The 22162-nt window shown below is 35.0% G+C and overlaps 1 protein-coding gene across 1 annotated transcript; it reads left to right on the top strand.

Annotated features, from left to right (window-relative positions):
* Window positions 1-8522: 8522 nt before the first annotated feature.
* On the top strand, window positions 8523-20259 carry LOC131167985 (kinesin-like protein KIN-14F). The gene is made up of 18 exons (XM_058127107.1): window positions 8523-8696; window positions 9205-9352; window positions 11770-11933; window positions 12741-12884; window positions 13451-13810; window positions 14715-14783; window positions 14927-15151; window positions 15717-15798; window positions 15930-16025; window positions 16116-16295; window positions 16508-16614; window positions 17082-17262; window positions 17413-17575; window positions 17692-17945; window positions 18310-18473; window positions 18578-18766; window positions 19038-19732; window positions 19881-20259. Exons 2-18 carry the CDS (start codon window positions 9214-9216, stop codon window positions 20035-20037), a joined length of 3369 nt encoding a protein of 1122 aa, XP_057983090.1. The 5' UTR covers window positions 8523-8696; window positions 9205-9213; the 3' UTR covers window positions 20038-20259.
* Window positions 20260-22162: the final 1903 nt, after the last annotated feature.

Genomic DNA, 22162 nt, shown 5'->3' with positions numbered 1-22162 from the left:
CATCAAGGATCTGTTTGAGACCTTATCTTTTCATGTTAGTGATGAATGAATTGACTAGGCCTGGCAAAACAGGTCATAACCCGTCGGGTCACCCGGATCCGTCCATTTAAAATGGGTTCGGGTTTAAGAAAGTTAACCCATTTAATAATTGGGCGGGTCACGGATTAACCCGTTTATAAACGGGTTAAGTGGGTTTGGGCGGGTCACCTGGTGGGTGACCCGTTAATTTTAGTTCAGTGCTTCTCAGTTCTCACACGCGCACGCCTCACCTCACCCTCACAGTTCACACTTCACAATCACACACACTGACACACTTAAAAAAAATAAACCCTAAGGTAAAGTTCCCCTTCCCGACTCCCTAACCAGCGCCGCGCCTCTCCAGTCTCCACTCTAGTCTCCACTCTCCAGTCTCCTCTTTTGGTGCCTAGGTCGTCTCTCTGACCTCTCGTCCACAACATCTTCTCCATCCCCAGCAACTTCAACCCCACTCACAGCCACTCCGGCAACATAGCCGAACCTCCCATACCATAATGCCCAGAGCAGCAATTGTGAACCGGCACACCCCCACGATCTCAACACCGGAGCACAGTTGCCGTCGTCACCCTTTGTCTCCGACAAGGTCTTGGATGAAAATGTCGTTGCCAGCCTTCTAGTCTCCAGTCTCCACGTCTGGCCAGCTCCACCTCCACAGACCACTTCTCCACGTCAACACCCCCCCAGCTCCACACACCATTTCTTTTTATTTAGAAATTAATAAATAAAATGCAGTTTTTTTTTTTAAATGTCATGTTGTATGAAATTTTAAAATAAAAAAATTATATATTTTTAAATGGGTGACCCGTTACCCGCCCGTTTATTAAATGGGCGGGTTAGGGTTGGGTGGCATGTGTATGATCCGTTTAACATTGACCCGTTTATGACCCAACCCGTTTATGACCCGACCTGTAACGTCCCTCAATTTCTTGACATAAAATATCATATAATAAATAAAATGGTCAACCCGAACCCATGGGTAGTGGGGACACCTGTCAAACATAGCGGAAAACCTAGCAGCAGTAAACATAAAATCTCAAACATCCAATCATAAAATATAATACCAGAGCATTCTATACATCCTCACATACATCCAAATATCTCTAGTGTCAAACACAAAATAACTCCGACGCTATTACAAAATCTTACCCTTCTCACAGGGTAATCTCACTAGCTCAATGGCGGCCCTAACCCGCCAATCTCTCAGGAGCTCCTGAAAAATTAATTAAGTTTGGGGGTGAGACACTTCTCAGTAAGGGAAAATAAACTAAATACAGCTGTGTGGCAACATGAATATTTAATGCATTTGTACGTATACAGTACATTTCATAATTCTATAAACATAATCATATCGTACTGGGTAAACATATATTTTCACATCTGTTAATAAATCATATCATACATAAAATCATCTGTTATAACTGTAGTACTGAAAACAAACCCATGATGACTAGCTAGCTGGTGTCATGTATTACCCCCCATGACGGGTTGTGCAGCCCGAAGGCGGGACCCAACAATGGCTGGCCGACCACTGCCGAATCAAATATGTCTGTAAGTACGATGAGCCCGCCACACCCTGGTCCGGACTGCCAGGTGGACGTCCACACTCTACTGAAAGCCACATCGACTATCCATCTCCCATCCCCTCGTGGGACGGTAGCACTAATAAGGCCTCGTGCCAAAATGAACCCATAGCTACGGTACCAAGCTCTTGGTCTGAACTAAACTAACATCCTGATTATGAAAACATATAATACATGATCACACGTAACATCATTATGGCCTCGTGCCGAAAACATAGATACGGCCTCGCACCGAAATCATACATATGGCTTCGCGCCAAAATCATAGTAAATATGGCCTCGCGTCGATAACATAAATACATGGCCTCGCGCCAATAACATAAATACGGCCTCGTGCCGATAACATAAATATTTGGCCTTGCGCCAAAATTGTTTCAGGTATATATATACTAAAAATATATCATTTATTATATAATCGTCAAAACCATCACAACATAACTCATATTTTCATAATACCTGAAATCATGCTTGGTTCGTAAAATCTTTCACATCATAATACATTTCACATAAAATAATATTCATGCCACACATATGCTGTTAAAAGTCATACTTCATATTCTAAAATAGTGAATTCCTTACATCTCATACATACATATACATTTTAATCATCATAGCAGTATTTTCCCAATCGTATATTTCATTTGTAATACACAATATAACATATGTTTTTCTGAAAATAAATTTACTCATAATCAATAATAATTTGTATGGAAAAATTACTGCTTTAGTTTATTCCCTTACCTGGCTATTGAGAAATTCCTTAGGACCCAAATCCTATGCCCTTAGCGCCTGAAATTCAACTCCTGAAATTTACATTTTTCCCTAGATTAATTAATCTATTTCTCTAACATAATACTCATCTAGCCTTCCTTAGGCTCCAAATACCTCAAATTAATATTTAAACTATTATTTAATATCCCTACTTAATTTTTCAAATTTTGCCTGCGGGTCCCAAAATTATACCTGCGGCGCTCACCCGAACCCTAAATTTCAGAAATCCTACTTCAGTCTCAAATGCTTAATATTTTAGCATTTCTAAATTAATGCTAATTAATTAAAAATAAGCCCCTTAATAATCGCCACACCCCAAATTTAGAGTTTTGGCCCGACACCCCCACGAGAATTTCGTCCCACTAGACTTGTAGAGAATCATCTCTAGATTCTCGTGGTGGTGTCCGTTCGTCAATTGGACTTATATTTTGCAAGAAATTAAAGAAAAAGGGAAAAATGGCTTACCCTAGGGAATACGTTTACGCCGCTCCTACCACCGATCCGCTCCGGTAGAAATGACGGCAACGGCGAATGGAGTCCAGTGGTATCTTTAGATTTTCGATCGGGCGAAAATCCGTCACGAAATCGAGGAGAGAGGGAGAGAGAACGTGAGGAGAGAGAGAGAATGCAGAGGGGGCTGCGTTGCAGCAAAAAGAAAAGAAAAGTAAAGTAAAGAAGAAGAAGAAAAAGTAATAAGCTTCAGGATGTAATAATAATAATAATAATAATAATAATAATAATAAATATATATTTAAGTAATATTAATAATAATATATTTTATTAAAAAAATAAAAATAAATTTTAATTAATTTTTTTTTCTTTTTCCTTTAAATCCGATTAATTAATTAAAATTTTAATTAATTAATTATTTTTTTATTTTTTTATTTTTTTATTTTTTTTTATTTTTTTTTATTTTTTGGAAATCAATTCACTAATTTTTTTTTTTATATCTCTGTTTTTGGAGTTTTTACACGACCCGTTAGTGACCCGCCCAAACTCGGCCCGCCCGCCCGTTTTGCCAGGCCTAGAATTGACTAGGAGATTTCAAAATAAAGTTCTATAATATATGTTATTTGCAGATGATATTGTCTTCATTGATGAAACTATGGGTGAACTGGAATGTAAGTTAAAATGATGGAAAGAAGTTTTAGAATTTAGACACTTTAAGATCAGTAGAAATGAGACTAAATATATGAAATGTAATTTCAATAATAATAGGAGGAATATTATAGAATAAGTTAAACTTGATGAAAAAAAAATCAATAATACTAATAGATGTCAATACCTTTTATCTATTATGCAAACTAATTGAGAAATTGAAGAAGATGTAATACATAGAATTAAAGTAAATTAGGTAAAATGGATAAGTGTTTCGATTGTGTTTTGTGATTGCAAAATACTTAAAATTAAAAGAAAAGTTTTATATGATGACTATAAGACTAATTATGCTATACTAATCAAAATGTCATGTCACTAAGAAACAATATAATCAAAAAGTAAAAGTTATCGAGATGAGAATGTTTAGATAGGTGAGTAGTATAGTGCCAAAAAGATAAATTAAAAAATGAATATATTAGCGGTAAGTTAGATGTAACTCATAAATGTAAGATAAGAGAGTAACAATTCAAATGGTTTAGACACTTTGTTGTAGTATGTGACTCATATTGAATGAAACACATGTACAGAGAAAACAAAATCGTCGACGGTTTGCATAGTACGTTGACGGTTTTAGGCAGAAGCTAATTCGGAAGAAAACCATTGACGACTTGCATAGTACATCGATGGTTTTCAGGAAGAAGCGAATTAGGAAGAAAACTGTCGACGGTTTGATGAAACGGTCAATGGTTTTGTTTGACATTGTTTTTGAAATTTAAATTGAAAAGATCAATAGGTTGGGGATGCGGAGACAAATCCTCCGCGAATTAATACATGGATATTTGAGGGATTATCTAATACCTCTGCAACGATCCGAAGAATAATAGTATTTAAATAATAAAGAGGGAGGGAAATAGAAACAGAAATAAAAGGAGGTAGCAGGATTCGTCGACGAAGTTGCATTTTGAATATAATAACCAAGAAAATTTTTACATAGGTCCTTGTCGATGATCACAGGGAGTTCGTCGATGAGCTCATAAGTAGGTCTCGTCAACGAAGCCTCGCCTCGTCGACGAGAAGATACCGAGAGGGGTTTTTTGACAGTCTGAATTTCGTCAACGAGGAGGTAGGGCTCATCGACGAAATTACTTAAGAACTCGTCGACGAGATGACGTGTCTCATCGAAGAATCTGACCCTATAAATAATTGAAACCCGGATTTTTTGATGAAATTTCAGCGCAAACTCTCTCTCTCTCTCTCTCTCTATAAAACGCCTCTCCCTCCTTCTCTCTTCAATCCTAGCCCCATTTCTCGCCGAATTAAAGATCTGAGGCCATCACGACGCTCCTAGTGAAGTTCTCTGCAAGTCTGCCGGAACTGATCGTGGGAGAAGTTGGTTTGGAAGTCATCCCAAATCCAGGGTAAGGTATTTTATTTAGATTATGCCTTCCTCGTAGTTATAAGAAATGTTGTAGACAAAAAAATACTGTTGTTTTTTTCTAGGGGTGTTATTTTCAAGGTGTTAAGTGGAGAACCCTGCGGGTGTAGGATTAGAATTTAGCATGGGGCTTTTTAGAAATTAGGTAAGGAAAATATGTTATGTTAGGAGTTTTAAGAATGCTAATAGAGATTTCATAGATACATATATACCAGTTTACTATACAATTTTTACAAAATAAAAGTTTTAATGTTTGTGTGGCCTGAGTAGATATTTACCGATATAGAATTTATACAGTGTTTCAACATATCATGTTATATAGTATATATATATACAGATATTCACAGATATTTAACAGACAGATTTATACAGATTTTATTCAGTTCAGTATATTATAATATTTACAAAATGCCATGTATTCCTAAATGCCATAACACACAGTTTATACAGATAGATTATACAGACAGTTTATAAAGACGAATTATATAGTTATAGCATCAAGATGCTACAGTTACTCAGATATTACAGTATTTACAGTATAGAATTATAGAGTTATGGTTATTTTGGAAACATGATGAGAACAACAAAGATATATATATAAATGTACTTATATAGTATCAGATCCCTGTGGAAATATTACAAATAGATACAGTTTACAAAGCATGGTACCATTGCTATATACAGATAAAGTGCAACCACATATCTCAGATAGTGTATGGGTACCGTCTAACCGTGCTCGGAGAGGATGCAACTCCCCAGAACGCTGGGTTGAGGGGGTCGGTTAGACGAGATAGGAGCCAGTCCCGAGTTTAGGAGTGGATGCAGTCTGGCCGGGCTGAGGTAGTGTAGAGTATGATGACTTACCTGGAGGGCCGACCAGGTTAAGTTCCGCCTACAAGCCGCACAACCCTGTCATGAGGGGTTAAATTATGACATACAGAGTCCCAGGGAAAGAGTACAATTATTTATTTGCATATAGTTTTACAGCTTTTGTTGTATATAGTATGATATAACAATATGAATGATAGAAAGTTCAGATGATATAAATGTTTTAAACTACTATACATGTGTTTTACATATTTGCCAGATCATGCAGTTTCATATATATTAATGTTATAGTTTTACGACTCGATCGCTACACACTAGTAATAGCATATTTCCACTTACTGAGCGTCGTCTCACTCTATTACTTTACTATTTTCAGGTGAGTCAGTTAGGCGAGCAGATCAGGCTTGTGGATAGAGAGTTGACTTGACTACCCTGGTTGTAGGGTAAGTTTATGACAGTATTTTGTATTTTTTTGGGGTAGACGATACTGGAGGGAGTTATTATATATGGATATGGTCTGTATGTACATAATTATGGTATTGTATAGTACATGTGGTTGCATGACTTATGTTTCCGCTGTTTATGTATGATTATATAGATATTAAAAAAAAATGAAAAAATTTTGAGGATGTTACAACCTCTGTATGTCTAGGGGTCAGTATAAATACAATGATGTAATCCTGTTTTTGATTGATAGTGAATTTTAGCTACCGCTTACTCCCGTGAATGTAGGCATTCTGTCAAAAAAGTTAAACCCTTGTGTTGTGTTTATTGCTTTTATTATCTATGTGTGTTTTCGTATTGTTCATTATTGGGAATTAACAACAAATTCCCGAAACCTGTGAGAAACAAAATAGAGAAAGAATACACGCCAAAGAAAAATCAATCACATGCACAAGACAGTATTTACGTGGTTTGACAATTTTGCCTAAGTCCATGGAGTTGCAGGGATTTTACTATTATCAGGAAGAAAAAATACAGAGAGTGCGGCGGTACAATGCCCTCTCTCTCTCTCTCTCTCTCTCTCATGAAGTGCGATCGCTTACCCTAATCATCCAAAAACAATCATTTTATATGCTGCGCATAGGGTTTCGAATGGGCTACAAAACAGACTCAATCCTTCGCTCCATGGACTAAACCTTAGGATAGAAATATCTCATTAAAGAAAGGTCGGGTCATCATCCAAATTTAACGCAACTAGGCTCCACAAAAGCCCAACAGTTCATCGTAATTGTTGTACGATCGTTCTGGATTTTATTGCACAACAATTGAAATTGTTATACTATTGAACGAAATATAACTTATCTCTCATTTCATGCCCCTTCTTATCTCTTTTAAAATTTAAATTTAAGACTTCCAATACAAACTCAAGGAGACTTACTGTTAATTTAATCGGGTATTCCACAGTGATGTGCTAGTAAGTTCCACTCTTTAATTTAAGATTATAATATTAAGGTGTAAATGTTAAGTTTTGAATTAAATTAATTTTCTGTACTACATTCTGTCCAAATAACTCACTCAAATTTAATTTCAAAATTAAAATTGTATATTCCGCAACCAACTAATAAATGGTATTTTAATTAAGTACTTAATTAAGCAAGCAGAAAAAATAGTATATTTGTTGATTTAATTTGAACTCGTTAAGCCCAAATTGAATTCGATTTAAATGAATCGATGATACCTATTGAGTGTTAAATATTAAAAAGTTTTGACATTTTTAATTAGAGGTGAGCATAATTTGATCGAAACCAAATTAATTAAGTAAATTCTGTTAGTCCAGTTAAAAATTTATTTAATTCGATTTTATTTTCATTTTCATTGAATTTCAATTTTCAATTTTTGATTTGGTTTTTAAATTTAATATATTTGGGTAACCAAATTAATTGAATAGAATAAATTAATAAATAATAATTATATATTATATATATTAAAATATTTATATTACATATTTACTAAATATATATATATATTATTTCTTTATGTTATATATATAAAAATATTAAATCGATTAAAATCGATTAATCGATTTAACTGAAATTCGATTCGGTCAATTTTTAGTTTAGTTAATATGAAATTTTGATTTGATTCGATTAACTTGGGCTAATTTTTTTTTGATTAATTTAATTAATTAATTAACCATACTCAGCCAACGCTTACCCCTAGTTTTCTAATAATACGTAATAAAAACTTGACACTACAACAGTTTTATTATAGTGACATGAACTTATGTGGCAAGATTACATTGGATAAGTTACTGTAGATCCCACACACAATACACTGATTTATCCAGTGTGATTCTGCCACGTGGAGAACAGCCTGTTTAGCATTTCTGAATTTTAGAACATTTAGGAACACATACATATATACGTGTTCCCGGCCGGCGCATGCAAAAAGTGGCGACGGCGTTAAAATGTCGCCGTTAAAGAAAAGGCGGAGGGGGTGAGATGACTGGTAATCTTTACTGGGTCCAACCCAGAAGAAGAAAGCGAAGACAACGGACCATAATTCCCCTTCATGAACAATTGAAGAAGAACAATTGAAGATTCAAGAAAACCAGTCTTTTTTCTTTCTCCCTCTCCCTCTCTCTCTCTTCTTTTGAACTTTCTCTCTCTCTTCAGATATCACATTTAATGCAATTAAGATGGCGTCTTGGATTTTTTGAATGCTCATTCCCAACTCACGAGAAGCTCGTTTCACCTTTATAATCCCTTTGTTACTTTCAATTCCTCCACTACCTATTTTTGTTTCTGCTTCGTTCAGATCCCATCCATCCTCGATCCTTAACCGTCGATTCCGTTTGCTTCAATTCAATTTTCAGTTGGTCTTTTCAAATTTCTACTCACTCAGCTCGAACACTTGCTCACTACGCCCCGCAGCTGCAAGCTGATCGCGAATCCTTCCCCGCCGGCGGCCATCCACCTTTCCTCGCCATCTTATAACTCGCCGAGGTACGCAAGAATCAACTCAATTGGTTAATTTTCAGCTTGCATTTTCAAGAACATTCGAAATTCTCTTATAAATTTCAAATTTCCTATTACTTCAGCTAATCAAGCGAAGTCTCAGTCGCCAAACAGAGATAATTAACAGACAGAGATTGACAGAAATTTGAACTTTCTTTCTTTCAGTATTTCAAGTATAAAACAGAGCACTAAAGTGAAGAGGAGAAGAAATCTTTTTTTTTTCTTTAATTCAAATACTTGAAATTTCTCAGTGCTATATGTTCTCTTTAATTCCTTTTCTCCAGCCCAGTTAGTGGTAATTAATGAATCTGAAATTAATTCTTTAATAGTGATTATATAATGTAATATATTAATTAATTGATCATTTAGCGGAGACAGACGTCCAATCCATTTTCTGCAAATCTAATTTTTTATATAGTTTAACATTGATCATGTTGTTAAATTTAATTTCATATTGTTAATTAATTATAAGATTTTTTTTTGGGTCGAGTCGCAGAGAAAGAAGATGCCGCAGGAAAATAATAATTCAATATTTACGACCCCTGGCAAGAACAATTTGAGATCGACTTCATATTCATACAACACCACCTCCGACGAGATTATCAACGACGACGAGTTGGCCCAGAGAAAAGCCGGCGAAGCGGGTACGTAGACTCTGCACTCACTCCCACCGGAAAATTCATGGTCCAATAAATAAAAAAAATAAATGATGCAAACACATCCATACATACTCACTACTCCTCTGGTTATTCTTAAAAATATGACTTGAAAAATCTTGAATTAGATTTGGAAATTTAAGCTTCGTCTAAAATAATTTTGTATAGCAATTTGTTCAATCCAATTCATAATCAGAGTTCCATTCTTTCATCTGCAAAGTTAGGATTATTTGGACAAAAAAAAATTGTTTGACGATAGAAAAAGGAAAAAAAGAAAAAATTAAAGTTTCAAAACTTGAAAAACGAGATTTATTGAAAAGACAAGGAGAGGGTGGTATCTTTTTTGACAAATATAGATCTTTGAAATTCTAAAAATATAAGAAAGATTCTTAGAAATTTTTGAAATTTCAGAAAAAATTCCTATTTTTTAATAAGAACAACATCATTTGCCTTATAAAAAAAAAATCAAAGATTAATCATGCGAAAATTTATTTATTTTATTATTTTGTTATATATTTCATTTTTCTTCATATTTTTTAATGATTAGAGGAAGAAAGTTAGGGTTCTAATCTAAAAACACGAATAATCTTTCATGGTAATAATATAAATTCTCATAAAAATAACATATATTCTCAACACCTAAAATCAATATATAGTTGAAACATTTTCATGTATAACTTTTTTTACAACTTTTTATTTTGTCTCAATTGTCTACATATACAATTCTCGGTATTACGTCACCAAACACGTCTATACATAATTGATCATTTTATTATAAAGTCAAAATATTTATTTAAAATTTTAAAAATATTTAATTTATAATTAATACATATATCAATTACATCACTATCATTAATTTGATAAATTACATACCTTCATTAAAAGCATAAGGACCTTTTTTAAATGTGTAATTTTGATAATTAATTATAATTAGGCGTAAGAGGGAAGAAAGTGAGACTAAATCAAACTTCAAAGATTGTGCCGCACATCATGATGATGTCCCGCAGTACAGGGGTAGTGTTGATGCTCACGTGGGCCCATCTTGGTGTGGAGGCCCCAGACCGGGGCCCATCGGCCCAGCTAGCCTCCTTTAAACTGGCGGAAAGACGCTTTGATTTTTAGAATAGAGAAAAATCACAAATTGCTTTGGACCTCATCACACCCAACCACTCCCACTCCCAGCTTTTTTGGTAGGGAAATTAAAACGTTAGATATCAATGATGAAAATGTCCCCATTCTTCATCTTTAGATTGTTCTAAAAAAGTGAAAGCATGGCTTGGTCAAAAGATAGGGGAAAAAAATGTGGCATGTTCTTTGATTGTTATGGTGTTTAATTTATATATTTGTTTATGTTTACTATGTGTATTGTTCTTAAAGTTAAATGAGTTTTGGAATGAAGATAATTACTATCAAATAATTTAAAGTTTGCTGGACGCGTATGAGTTAAATTACTAAAGAAGTTTTTTGAATTGATGATTAAATTTTGAATTGAATTCTATGTTTATAAGGAAAAGTTATGAGATTGACAAAGAATAAATGGAGTTAAACCATCATTTAGATACATTAATTATGAACTCCTGATTCGTGAGCATTATAAGAGGACGTGATAGGGGTAGAATTTAAAAGATAGTAATACTCATACAGTCATACCCCTCCTCTCTTTACTTAGTTATACGACTAGCATATTCATGAATTGTAAGCATTTTTATATTTAGATTTGTTTTACTTATATTTAAATTGAAGTAATTGAAAATGATGACAAGGTAATTGATTTAATTTGACAATAAATGAATAATGTGTTTTTCAATGATGTTAAATAATGGAATATATATATATATATATATATGTTATATTATTCATGACAAACAAACGATTAGATCACAAATTTAGCATATTAGTCATGAAAAATAAGTCCCTTTCATTTTATTTTTCAAGTAAATGTAAGAAAATAGCATTTAAATATTGATAGCATAATATCACAATTAAGTTGCATCGATCACAATTTTTTTAAGAGAATTTACCTTTTTTTATTTCATTTTAACTTGGGGTGTTTGCAAAGTTACTAAACTTTAAAAATCTTCATGTTATTTTATCACTTCAATGTCAATATTAGGTTGTTTAAATATATATATATTGGTACGTTAAAAAAATTATGTGTATAACAAAATACAGATACTAAAAAAAAAAAAAAAAAAACTGCAAAATTTAAGCTTCGTTCCAACTGGTTGAGGTCAGCTTCAGCTACTACTGGGGCTGTCTTCTTCCTCAATTCCCTGACAACTAGGGTTCCAATGATGAAGAATCACTCACTCACCCCAAATTAACCTAAGATCCCTCTCTCTCTCTCTCTCTCTGCGTGTGTGTGACGCTGCATGTGCCTGTGTGTTTTTCCTTTTTATTATCAGCATGGAGGAGGTACCAGGCAGCGGAATGGCTCAGAAGGATGGACGGCGGCGCGTGGGAGACTTTGCCCGCCGAACCTTCAGAAGAGGAGTTCCGTCTTGCCCTCCGGAATGGCCTCATTCTCTGCAACGTCCTCAACAAGGTCAACCCTGGTGCTGTTCTCAAGGTACTCATCTCTCCATTTTATATGAACTTTGTTCATTTTTCACCCGATTTTATACATTGTGTGAAATTTTATTCAATTTGTCCAATTTTAAGATTATGGTCCTAAATTCGTGTCTTAAATTGCAATATTTATCTTCATTTCATCGCCGAGAATTCTAGGGACGGTTTAATATCATCTCTGTTTCTTAGTTTTCATTTCTGCCTCAAGAAATTCGTGATGAATAATGTGTTTTTTTTTTTTGGTTAGTTGTTGGTAACTCTGGTTTGTAGATGTTGTATTTTTTTTAGTATATATAATTCATTCTTTTAGATTAAATTATAGTGTACGTGATTTTCTAATGAGAAAATTTTAAAATAAAAATATACTTAATTTTCTCAAAAGCTTTTTAAAATAAAAAATTCAAAATTATTTTCGCCAATTTTCGACCTACAAAGTAATTCCTATTTTTATAATATTTTTTTAATTTGTATTCGTTGGTTTCATTATTATTTCTATTTTTTAATTTTATTATTTTTATAATAATTTAATCAATTTAGGATTTAAGGTTGTTTTTAATGTTTGATTTATAAAGATTTAATGATAGTAGCTTCATTTATGATGAAAAATTTCTTGTTGATTGAAGAATGGTATGATAATGATTTGTTATTTGATCCAAGGACAAAAATGAGCATGCATTCAATTAAGTTTTGGGAATATAATCAAACCTGTAGCTAGATTTCAATTTTTTAGTTTGTTTTTGGTTTTCATTTATGGTTTTCCTTTTCATAATTTTTGATTGTGACACTAAATGGCCCTTTCTTATGTTAGGTGGTGGAAAATCCCATTATTGCCGTGCAATCAACAGAGGGAGCTGCCCAATCTGCCATTCAGTATTTCGAGAACATGAGGAACTTTTTGGTGGCCGTTGGAAAGATGAAGCTCTTGACTTTTGAAGCCTCCGATTTGGAAAAGGTCTGTCATTTTTTTAAACCTGAATTTACATCATATTTGTGTATTATTTTATTTCATTCATCTCTGGCCTGCAAACATGTTACTGCAGCCTTATGAATCATGAATGTGCATTTGCATGAATCTTACTCATTTTTTAATTGGCCAAAAGAGTTGTGATTATTCTCAAAGCACCAGATAGGCCCTATTGGTGTATCTATGAGATCATATTGGAAACTTAGCAACTACTGCTGCTCTTGCAATGCAATAGTATGGGTTGACCTGTAACTACAATCTTGCACTTCTTGGATGATCTGGTGCTCATATTTTTTTCTCTAAGAAAACAATTGGAGCCTAGGTAACTATTAAGTTTTAAGAACTAATATTTAAACTAAATATTATCATTTGAGAAACAAAGCAGCCCGTGGCTTGCTTTCTTGCAAGTCAGAGTCTTATGCTAATTATATTATCTGAAGTGCAGTCTTCCACTAATTCTAGTAATGCAGTTACACCTTTGTTTTGGCTTCTGGTGTTATCCTTTTATATTGCACGCAAGGTGCTCCCTGAATTTGAGAAACTTGGATTTGCAGGGAGGCTCATCAAGTAAGGTTGTGGACTGCATTCTCTGTCTGAAAGGATATTATGAGTGGAAGCAAGCAGGTGGAATTGGGGTTTGGAGGTATGGTGGAACTGTGAAGATCACATCCCTCCTTAAGGAATCACCTTCTTCTTTGGTTGGCAGTGAAAGTACTGATGAGTCAGTAGATGAATCTGAGTCATCATTATACGAACAGCTATTGGAATTTCTCCATTTCTCTAGTGAGGTCTCTACCGAAGAATCCAAAGCGGCCAATGCTCTGAGCTTCCTCTTTGATCGTTTTGGGCTTGGACTTCTACAGGCTTATCTTATAGAGCATGATGGAATTGAAGACTTTCCTTTGAATGCAATGGTAGGTAAGATCCATTTCATTTATTCAATTTTTTCCGCATGCCAACTAATGTAATTTATGTGGTATTTTGAAAGAAAAATAATCATATAGGAGGAATGAAATATTGAAACTTTATCTATTCAATGAGAACTCATGCAGGGTTGTGATAGCTGATCTGGACTTAAAGCATCTAATTTAGTGGTCACAAGACAACCTGAGATGTGATAAAATGTTGTTTGTTCCTAAGTGTGTCAATTGTCAAATATACATGCATGAATAGATCCTGCTAAATAGTCAAGAGAAAGCGACGGTTGTTGATCAGCTTTGTTTCATCATGGAAATAAATAGATTGTTTTTGGGGGAATTTTGGGAGATTGTAAAGAGTTGCAACCACGTATGCATGAATTTATTTTTATTGAACTTGAAGGATCAACTACCTTTCTTTTTATACATAGTCATAATTCAGTTGGACAGTATGTATGGCTTTACAATATGAATTGCAGCAAACAAGTTGTCATAAACATATTATTTTTGGAATTATGTAAGAATATAAAGAGTGCAATCACTTAGCACATGACTTTTTCAAATTGAACTTGAAGGACCAACTGGCCTTCTTTATACATATACTCATAAGTCAGTTGGACAAAATGTACGGCTCTGCCATCTGGATTGCAGCAAACAAATTCCTTTCTTTGAAGCCAATATGCCTATAAAATTCCTTTAAAAATACATTTGGAGCTATAGGCCCATCATGGTCTGCCCCTTCCCTGGACACCTCGTATGCAGGAGCTTTGTGCGCATGTGGATTTTATCTTTTTTAGTTATGACTTTTTTATTATGCATATGATAGACTGTTTCATTTTATCTACGAACGGAGATTTGTCTTTTATAATGAAACCTGGTATTTTTCCACTGGTATATGTAGGTAATTGACACAGTGTTGACGAAGGTGGTTAAGGATTTTTCAGCTTTGCTTGTTTCTCAAAGCAATCAGGTATTACTAATTTGGAGTTTTAGCTAGATCTTTTATTAGTGATCCTGTGGGGTATTTGCAGGCTTCATTTTTATGAGTAATCAGTCCCCACAATCCTTTCCATTACATTAGAATCACTATTGGTTCTTTACCACCATCTTCAGCTTGGAGTGCTTTTGAAGAAATTATTGAAAGGTGATACTGTTTCTCTATCAAAAGCTGAATTCATTGAAGCCATTTCACAGTATCTTGATCGAAGAACTGGTTTGGTATCAAATGATTTTTCGAAATACTGCATTTGTGGTGGGAAACGCGAGAATATCTGGCATGGAGTAAATGATTGTTCAGGTCACAAGGAACTAATTGATATTCAGCAGAAAAAGCTTGAGGTATGAATATTGAATAGTTGCTGACTGAAAATTTCTTAAGTCTTGCTTGCTTCTCTGCTAAATTATTAATTCAATGGGGTTGGTGGAGGGAAACAAATGAAAAAGGAGCTAGCTTGAATCTCATTCCCCTCCTAAATGTCTCACATTTGAAATAGACTTGTGGACTGGTGATAACAAAAAAGAAAAGGAAACGATGACTGGTGATCATCTTCTAATTATAGGACATAATAGACCCCAAAACAGCTCGCCTGGTGTATCTTTGAGCTATTTTTCCACTAAAAAAAGGTGTCTCTGACCTATATGCATTGTGAAGAGGAGCACAGTTTTCTGATAGGTTAGACTTGCTCCAGCTTTTCTGGGTCCTTCATGTTTGTACGTGTATATAAATATGTGCCATGATTTTTATAAGTTCTGATGCTGATGCTTTAATAGAAACTGAATTGAGAATTGTTTTTTTCCCTTTTAGGGAATGCAAATTATGTGGCAAATCCTTGCATAGCTTGTCATGGGAACTGCAATTTTAATATGGAAAAAACATTTCTTTTCCATTTAATAATATTTTCAGGAACTAAAAGCTTTTTTCCAAGATGCAAAGCTGGAAATCAAACAAGTCCAATTAGGCTGGGTGGAAGAACTTAGAAGGCTTGGTGAGAACTAGAAACTGGTTCTACTTTAATGATACAAGTGTGGTTAAGGAAGAATTTTACTTGGTTCTATTGTGCTTATTTAATGGGCCTCATGTTCATCTTTCAGTAACTCACAGTCTTTCTTATATCAGAGCATCATATAAAAAGCCTTGAAGTTGCGTCATCTTCCTACCACAAAGTTTTAGAAGAAAACCGAATGCTTTTCAATCAAGTTCAAGACCTCAAAGGTAGGTATTGATTTTTTTAATAAAAGCACATCCTTAATATTCCTACATTTTATGAAAGGTGGAGCTTAGTTAATCTTTGCCTTCTTACAGGAACCATTAGAGTTTACTGTAGAGTAAGGCCCTTCTTACCAGGACAATCAGGTGGGCAGTCAACGGTAGATTATATTGGAGAAAATGGAAATATTATGATTGTCAATCCTGTTAAGCGGGGCAGGGATGCAAGAAGGGTGTTTACATTCAACAAAGTCTTTGGGACTAATGTGACACAAGGTTGGTGTGCGTGTAAGAGAGAGAGAGAAAGAGAGAGAGAGAGAGAGAGAGAGAGATTTTATGTACACAGATGCTTTTTATTGCAGAAGGTCAAGTTATCATTTCAGAGAAATGCAGAAACATGATGATTCAATGGATTGTCACTGTTTTATAGGCTTTATGTTTATGAGTTCTGTGAAATATCAACCCTGAAGTTTTTTTCTTTTATGCAGAGCAAATATATGTTGATACTCAACCGTTGATCAGATCTGTTCTAGATGGTTACAATGTCTGCATCTTTGCATATGGACAGACTGGTTCAGGGAAGACATACACAATGGTAATAATTAATCTGTTATTCTGGCTGGTAGATTTGAGCCGTCTTTTAGTTATGATACCCCACAGTTCTTATGTTAAAAGGTGTTGCATGAAAATTTAAACGGTATTTATGTGTCTATATATGTATTTATTTGAGCATGGCAAGCCCAACATTAAATTGTGCATCCCACAATCATCATTTAAATGGTTGAACCTCATTCCTATGAATACTCCTTCCTACTGATTCCCCACCCCCAAAACAGAAAAGGGCAAAACCAAGAAAATAAAACCTCTAATTAAAAAAAAATGAAATCACAAACCACAAACAAGTCAACAACATAGAATGGTCCAAGGACAAAAAAAGTATAAAGCTACTCATTTTTTTGAAGGATCCACACAAAAATATTTTAGAACCATGGGAAGGATGTCATTTTCTCATGATTGATTTTTATAACATCTTTGATGTCATCTTGTGTTTCTTTTGTACAGGCTGGACCTGATTTGACAACTGAGGAGACATGGGGTGTAAACTATAGAGCACTGTGTGACTTATTTGAAATATCAGAGGCAAGGGCGAATATCATTGAATATGAGGTTGGAGTCCAAATGATTGAAATATACAATGAACAAGTCAGAGATTTATTAGTCAGTGATGGCTCCAATAGAAGATATCTTTTCAATATTTACCTTTTATAATTACATCAATAATTTGAGAAGTCCCCTTAAAACTGTTCGTACCCATTCTAACTTAAATTTGTGTCTCAAGGAGTCAATAAAATCATTCATTGCATTCTTCTCGATGCCTTAACTATTCACACATTAGATATACGAAACAATTCTCAATTGAATGGCCTTAACGTACCGGATGCAAGTTTAATCCCGGTTACCTGTACTCGAGATGTTCTTGACTTGATGAGTATCGGCCAAAGGAATCGTGCTGTGGGTGCTACTGCTTTAAATGAGCGGAGCAGCCGTTCTCACAGGTAGAAATGTTTTTCTTCCTTTTATTTCATAGGTGAGAACATATGTTCTCTTTTTCATTTTTAGAATTGTCGAGTGAGGTTTTCTAACTGCTTGTGGGGTTCCCATCCTTGTGCAGTGTTTTGACAGTTCATGTCCATGGAAAGGAGTTAGTATCTGGATCCATTCTTAGGGCTTGCCTTCATCTAGTGGATCTGGCTGGAAGTGAGAGGGTGGATAAATCTGAGGCTGTTGGAGAGAGACTAAAAGAAGCCCAACATATAAATAGGTCACTCTCTGCACTCGGAGATGTTATTTCTGCTCTCGCACAAAAAAGTACCCATATTCCTTACAGAAATAGCAAGCTTACACAAGTTCTGCAAGATTCTTTAGGTAATTGGTTGGGATTATGCTTTTCATGAAGAATTTGTTACACGATCCATCTTTCTTGTCTTCACGAACATAGCAGGTAGACAGATATGCTCCCCCTTCATATCCAGTGCATGTAGTATTGTTAAGTGATCTCTGTTTTGTTGTTCCATCATTCAAGTAGGAAAATTAAAGCTATAAGCAATAAACACAACTTTGACTTCTTCATATCCTCTTGAAACCCTGTTTGCATATGGCTACTTCCTGGTATTTTTTGGCCATAAGAAAAGAACTAGATCAAATGCTAGTTTTTTTTTATAAATATTCTAGTGTCATTATTTCTTTTTTATTTTTTTATAGTTCCTATAATTTTCATTTTTATTTCTAGGTGGGCAAGCAAAAACATTGATGTTTGTACATATAAACCCTGAAGTCAATGCTTTTGGGGAGACTGTAAGCACACTCAAGTTCGCTGAGAGGGTTGGCTCCATAGAACTTGGGGCTGCTCGATCTAATAAAGAAATTGGTGAAATTCGGGAACTGAAAGATGAGGTTTATTCTTTGACACTCCTTCTGTCCTTTGTTAAATTCTTCCTACTTTTTCTTACTTCTTTCCATTGTGAGAGGAGCTGATTGAATAAATTTTACTTGTTCAGATCTCAAACATCAAGTTAGTATTGGAAAGGAAGGAAGCTGAACTTGAGCAACTGAAAGGTGTGACTCTTCGAAGCTTCACTGAATTTCAAAAACCAAGAGCAGCTTCCCCTTATCGCATGCCAAGATATGGTGCCGGCTTGAAGCCTGAAATATGTCAGCGGGTTCCTGAGGATCCTAAAGGCTCTGAGGTAAGTTTATTATGGCTAATAAGTTTCTTATAGAAAGTGGTGCTTTGAGGTCGCACGCACGGACAAAATTGTTCTGTGGCATTTTGAAGTCACAGTTCACTTTTGGGCCCATGTGAGGAAATGAAGGGATTACCCATGTGTGCCTGCACACCCCCACACACACAATGAGAAGGAGAAATGGTGATCTGGACTTGACATTTCATGCATGTTAAGAGTCTGATACTTGCTTATTGCTTAATCTCTCCTCTGATGGTGAGAACTTGAATTGCAGGCTAGAAGCAGTTCTTCGGGTAAGCAAAGGAGGTCACGTTTTCCCTCTGCACTAACGGAAAAAGATTCCATCCTGAAGATCTCTTTTCCAGCTGAAGAGAGACAAGTAAGCAACGGAAATATAAGGTCACCATCCCCTCCGCCTAGGAGGTCAGTGTCTACTGACAGAGGTGGTCATATTAAAAGCAGGGTCAAGCCTGAGACAACTGAAAACCAACCAATTGCAAGACTTCCATTTCCTGCTAGAGTACCTACTAATAAATCTATTGCTGCATTACCGTCAACTGATATGATTTTAAGAGGGTACACGGGCTCACAGGAACCAGCAAAGCAGGATAACATCCCTGACCCTTTCTACAGCCTCCAGAGAATCAACCAGAGGAGGATTCATCCAGAGCATGAAGAGGAGCAGTTTAAGCAGGCGCTCAATGTAAGGCAGGGTGGTGTTCGGAAAAGCAAGTATGAAAGTAGTAGGACAAAGGCCAAGCAACAACTGCCAGCTAGAATTCAGAAGTCTGACACTGAGTTGACATTACTTCCTGAGTTGGATGCTCGTGGGGAGATGGAAGAAGCTCGAAAGAGTGATTATTCTGAGCCAGAAAATGAGCATCTAGCTGTTGTATTACCAGTGCATGGTCCTAAGTTGAAAAACCTTCAACAGAACAACTTGAAAAACTCTCAAAATCTTGAACTGAGGTATGTGAGATTTCTCAGTCTTTGATATTGATGTGCTAAATTACTGAAAAAATTTAAGTCCCTGAATTTACTTGTGAAACAAGCTATTGGCAATGAATATACCTGTAACTTTCACTTGGATTAAAGTGGCTTTTCTTGTTCTCCACAGAGGACTAGGGCAGGCAGCAGAACCCCTATTGGTTGGCAAACACGAACCCAAGCTCCCACATTCTGTTCGCCAAGTGAAGGAAGGGAGCAATGCCTCCATACCTGAATTTAGAAGGAGCCGATCTACACCTCGTGGGAAATTTACAATTTTACCTTGAGGAATTTACAGTAAAGTCTCACGGTTTCCGGAAATTTTGTACATGTACAGTGAGGGTATTATCATTTAAGCTTGAGTTGCATACTTCTTTTGATGGGTTCAGATATTTCAAATTCATTGGAAGTGATAATCTCCTATCTATTTATGCTAATTTTGAAATATCTTTGTATTTTTGGAATCACTTGATCCATAAATGAAATACATATTCAGTTTTGAGTGCCAAGTTTTTTAAAGCAGATCACTGCTAGTTGACCCAGAATTTTTTTTTTCCCTCCTATAGCTGCAGTGCTGTTTTTCTCCTTAGTCCTAAAACCTCATCACTGTTTATCATCCTGCAAAGTAGCCAGTCCTTTATTTTACCATGCAACGATTCAACGCGAAGGAATTCGATCTTAAACTAATCAGTCATAAATCAACCAGATGAAAAATTTACCCTAGGTTTCCTTTTCCATTGACAACTGCAGCAAAGCCTTCAAGGTACCATGCATCCATCAGCTGCTCTGCGCAGATGTTCATTCATTTTCTGAATCAAATTGGTTCGTTACTCAACAAAACGGTACAAAACCACTCCAGCATTGGTCATTATAAAATGAGGATTAGTACATTGTCATGGCAACTAATCAAGAGCAAGTTTTATTATTAGAAGATTGAATTTGAACCCTTGCTTGATAAAAAATTTTAAACATAATTTATATTTATTACTTAATAATTAGAGCATTAAATGCGAAAACTGGATGGGCATAACAACACAAATTGTAAGAATTTAGCTTTTAATGTTGTCGACAATTGCTTTAGATCAATGAAATTATAAGGGTATTTTGAATAAATGAGTCTAAAAGTAAGAATATTTTGTTGAAACGTAATATTTCATATCCGTTGCAACATTTATAGCTCCATATTAAGTATGAGCTTTAAAAAAAGAGTAATACCTATAATTTGGTCAATGTTTCATATCCTTGGTAGGAAATTCAAAATTTGATGTACTTGAACAATTTAAATAGTTCATTGCACTCAAGGGTTGTATCATATGGACCTAAAATAACTTCATATGGATGAAAATTATTAGGTTAGTAGTCCAATTATATCATATTTAAACAATTAATTGCATTTTTGAATCATGAATGGTTTTTCAATGGTAGTTATTCTATCTATGCATTTCAATAAAAAAAATGTCCTCTAATCACTTGTAATCACAAAATAACTCAAAATAGAGTGCCAACTCTTAAAAATCTCTAAATACCTAGCTCACGATTGTTGCAAAAGAATGTTAGTTTCACTATAACAAATTAAAAATTTAGACTACTTAATTACATTGCATTTTAGACAATCAATTATATTTGTACTTTTTAACTGTCTCTTTAGCTACCGAATAAGGATGAATTGGACAGACAATGAAAGAAATTAATAGAATACACCTCATAATTAGTAAGGTAGTTTTCGTTTAGACGTTATACCTCACATCTTTCACATTTGTTTCCACCTAAGATGTTCCACAACCAGCTCGATTGATAGTCTAAAATTTGCTGTGGGTAAACAACTAAAACTAACGATCTCTCCATATGCAGCGAGTAATTATGAAAGAATGTCAAATTTAGGCATAAGAAACTTTTGAATGAACTTGTCTAGTCATGGCATGTCATCAACAATCACTCACATCCTTAAATTATGCGTGCTTTTCAAGCGGTAATTGTCTATTTCAGCCAAACCCATAACAACCTGCAATCTCAGAATCGAGTTAACTACTTAAAATCTTACATAATTGGCCAACCCAATCTAATAATATCTCTTTTAAGCCATATATTGGATGGACAAGAATACAATAATGGAAAATAAAAATAGTAATAATGAAACTGGAATTGTTCCACAGGCTTCATTGATGCGGTAGCTTCTGTTTGGGAGTTACTCCTTAGAACTTTCACATCCGTTCCTCCAAAACTTCCCAAACTCCCTGCCTATTCTTGAAATTTCTACTTCCTTTAAATCCATTGTGTCATGTCACTCTTCCGCAAACTCAGCCCATTCTATAAGATCAAACTCATCATTGAATTTGATCAAACGCACATTTCTTCAGTGAATTGGCAAACCACAGCCTCATTAATCCCATCCAAAGGCTCCAAACTCAAACA

The sequence above is a fragment of the Malania oleifera genome, chromosome 1 (genome assembly GCF_029873635.1).
Source record: "Malania oleifera isolate guangnan ecotype guangnan chromosome 1, ASM2987363v1, whole genome shotgun sequence".
Classification (NCBI taxonomy): domain Eukaryota; kingdom Viridiplantae; phylum Streptophyta; class Magnoliopsida; order Santalales; family Ximeniaceae; genus Malania; species Malania oleifera.
Note: the sequence above shows the minus strand (reverse complement) of the source record. Positions and strands in the feature narration are given on the sequence as shown.

Excerpts from the sequence above, each read along its gene's own strand:
- LOC131167985 (XM_058127107.1), top strand. The coding sequence starts at position 9,214 with ATGCCGCAGGAAAATAATAATTCAATATTTACGACCCCTGGCAAGAAC. Across the intron at positions 9,353-11,769 it reads GAGAAAAGCCGGCGAAGCGG|CATGGAGGAGGTACCAGGCA; the intron begins GTACGTAGACTC and ends TTTTATTATCAG. Across the intron at positions 17,946-18,309 it reads AGTTCTGCAAGATTCTTTAG|GTGGGCAAGCAAAAACATTG; the intron begins GTAATTGGTTGG and ends TTTTATTTCTAG.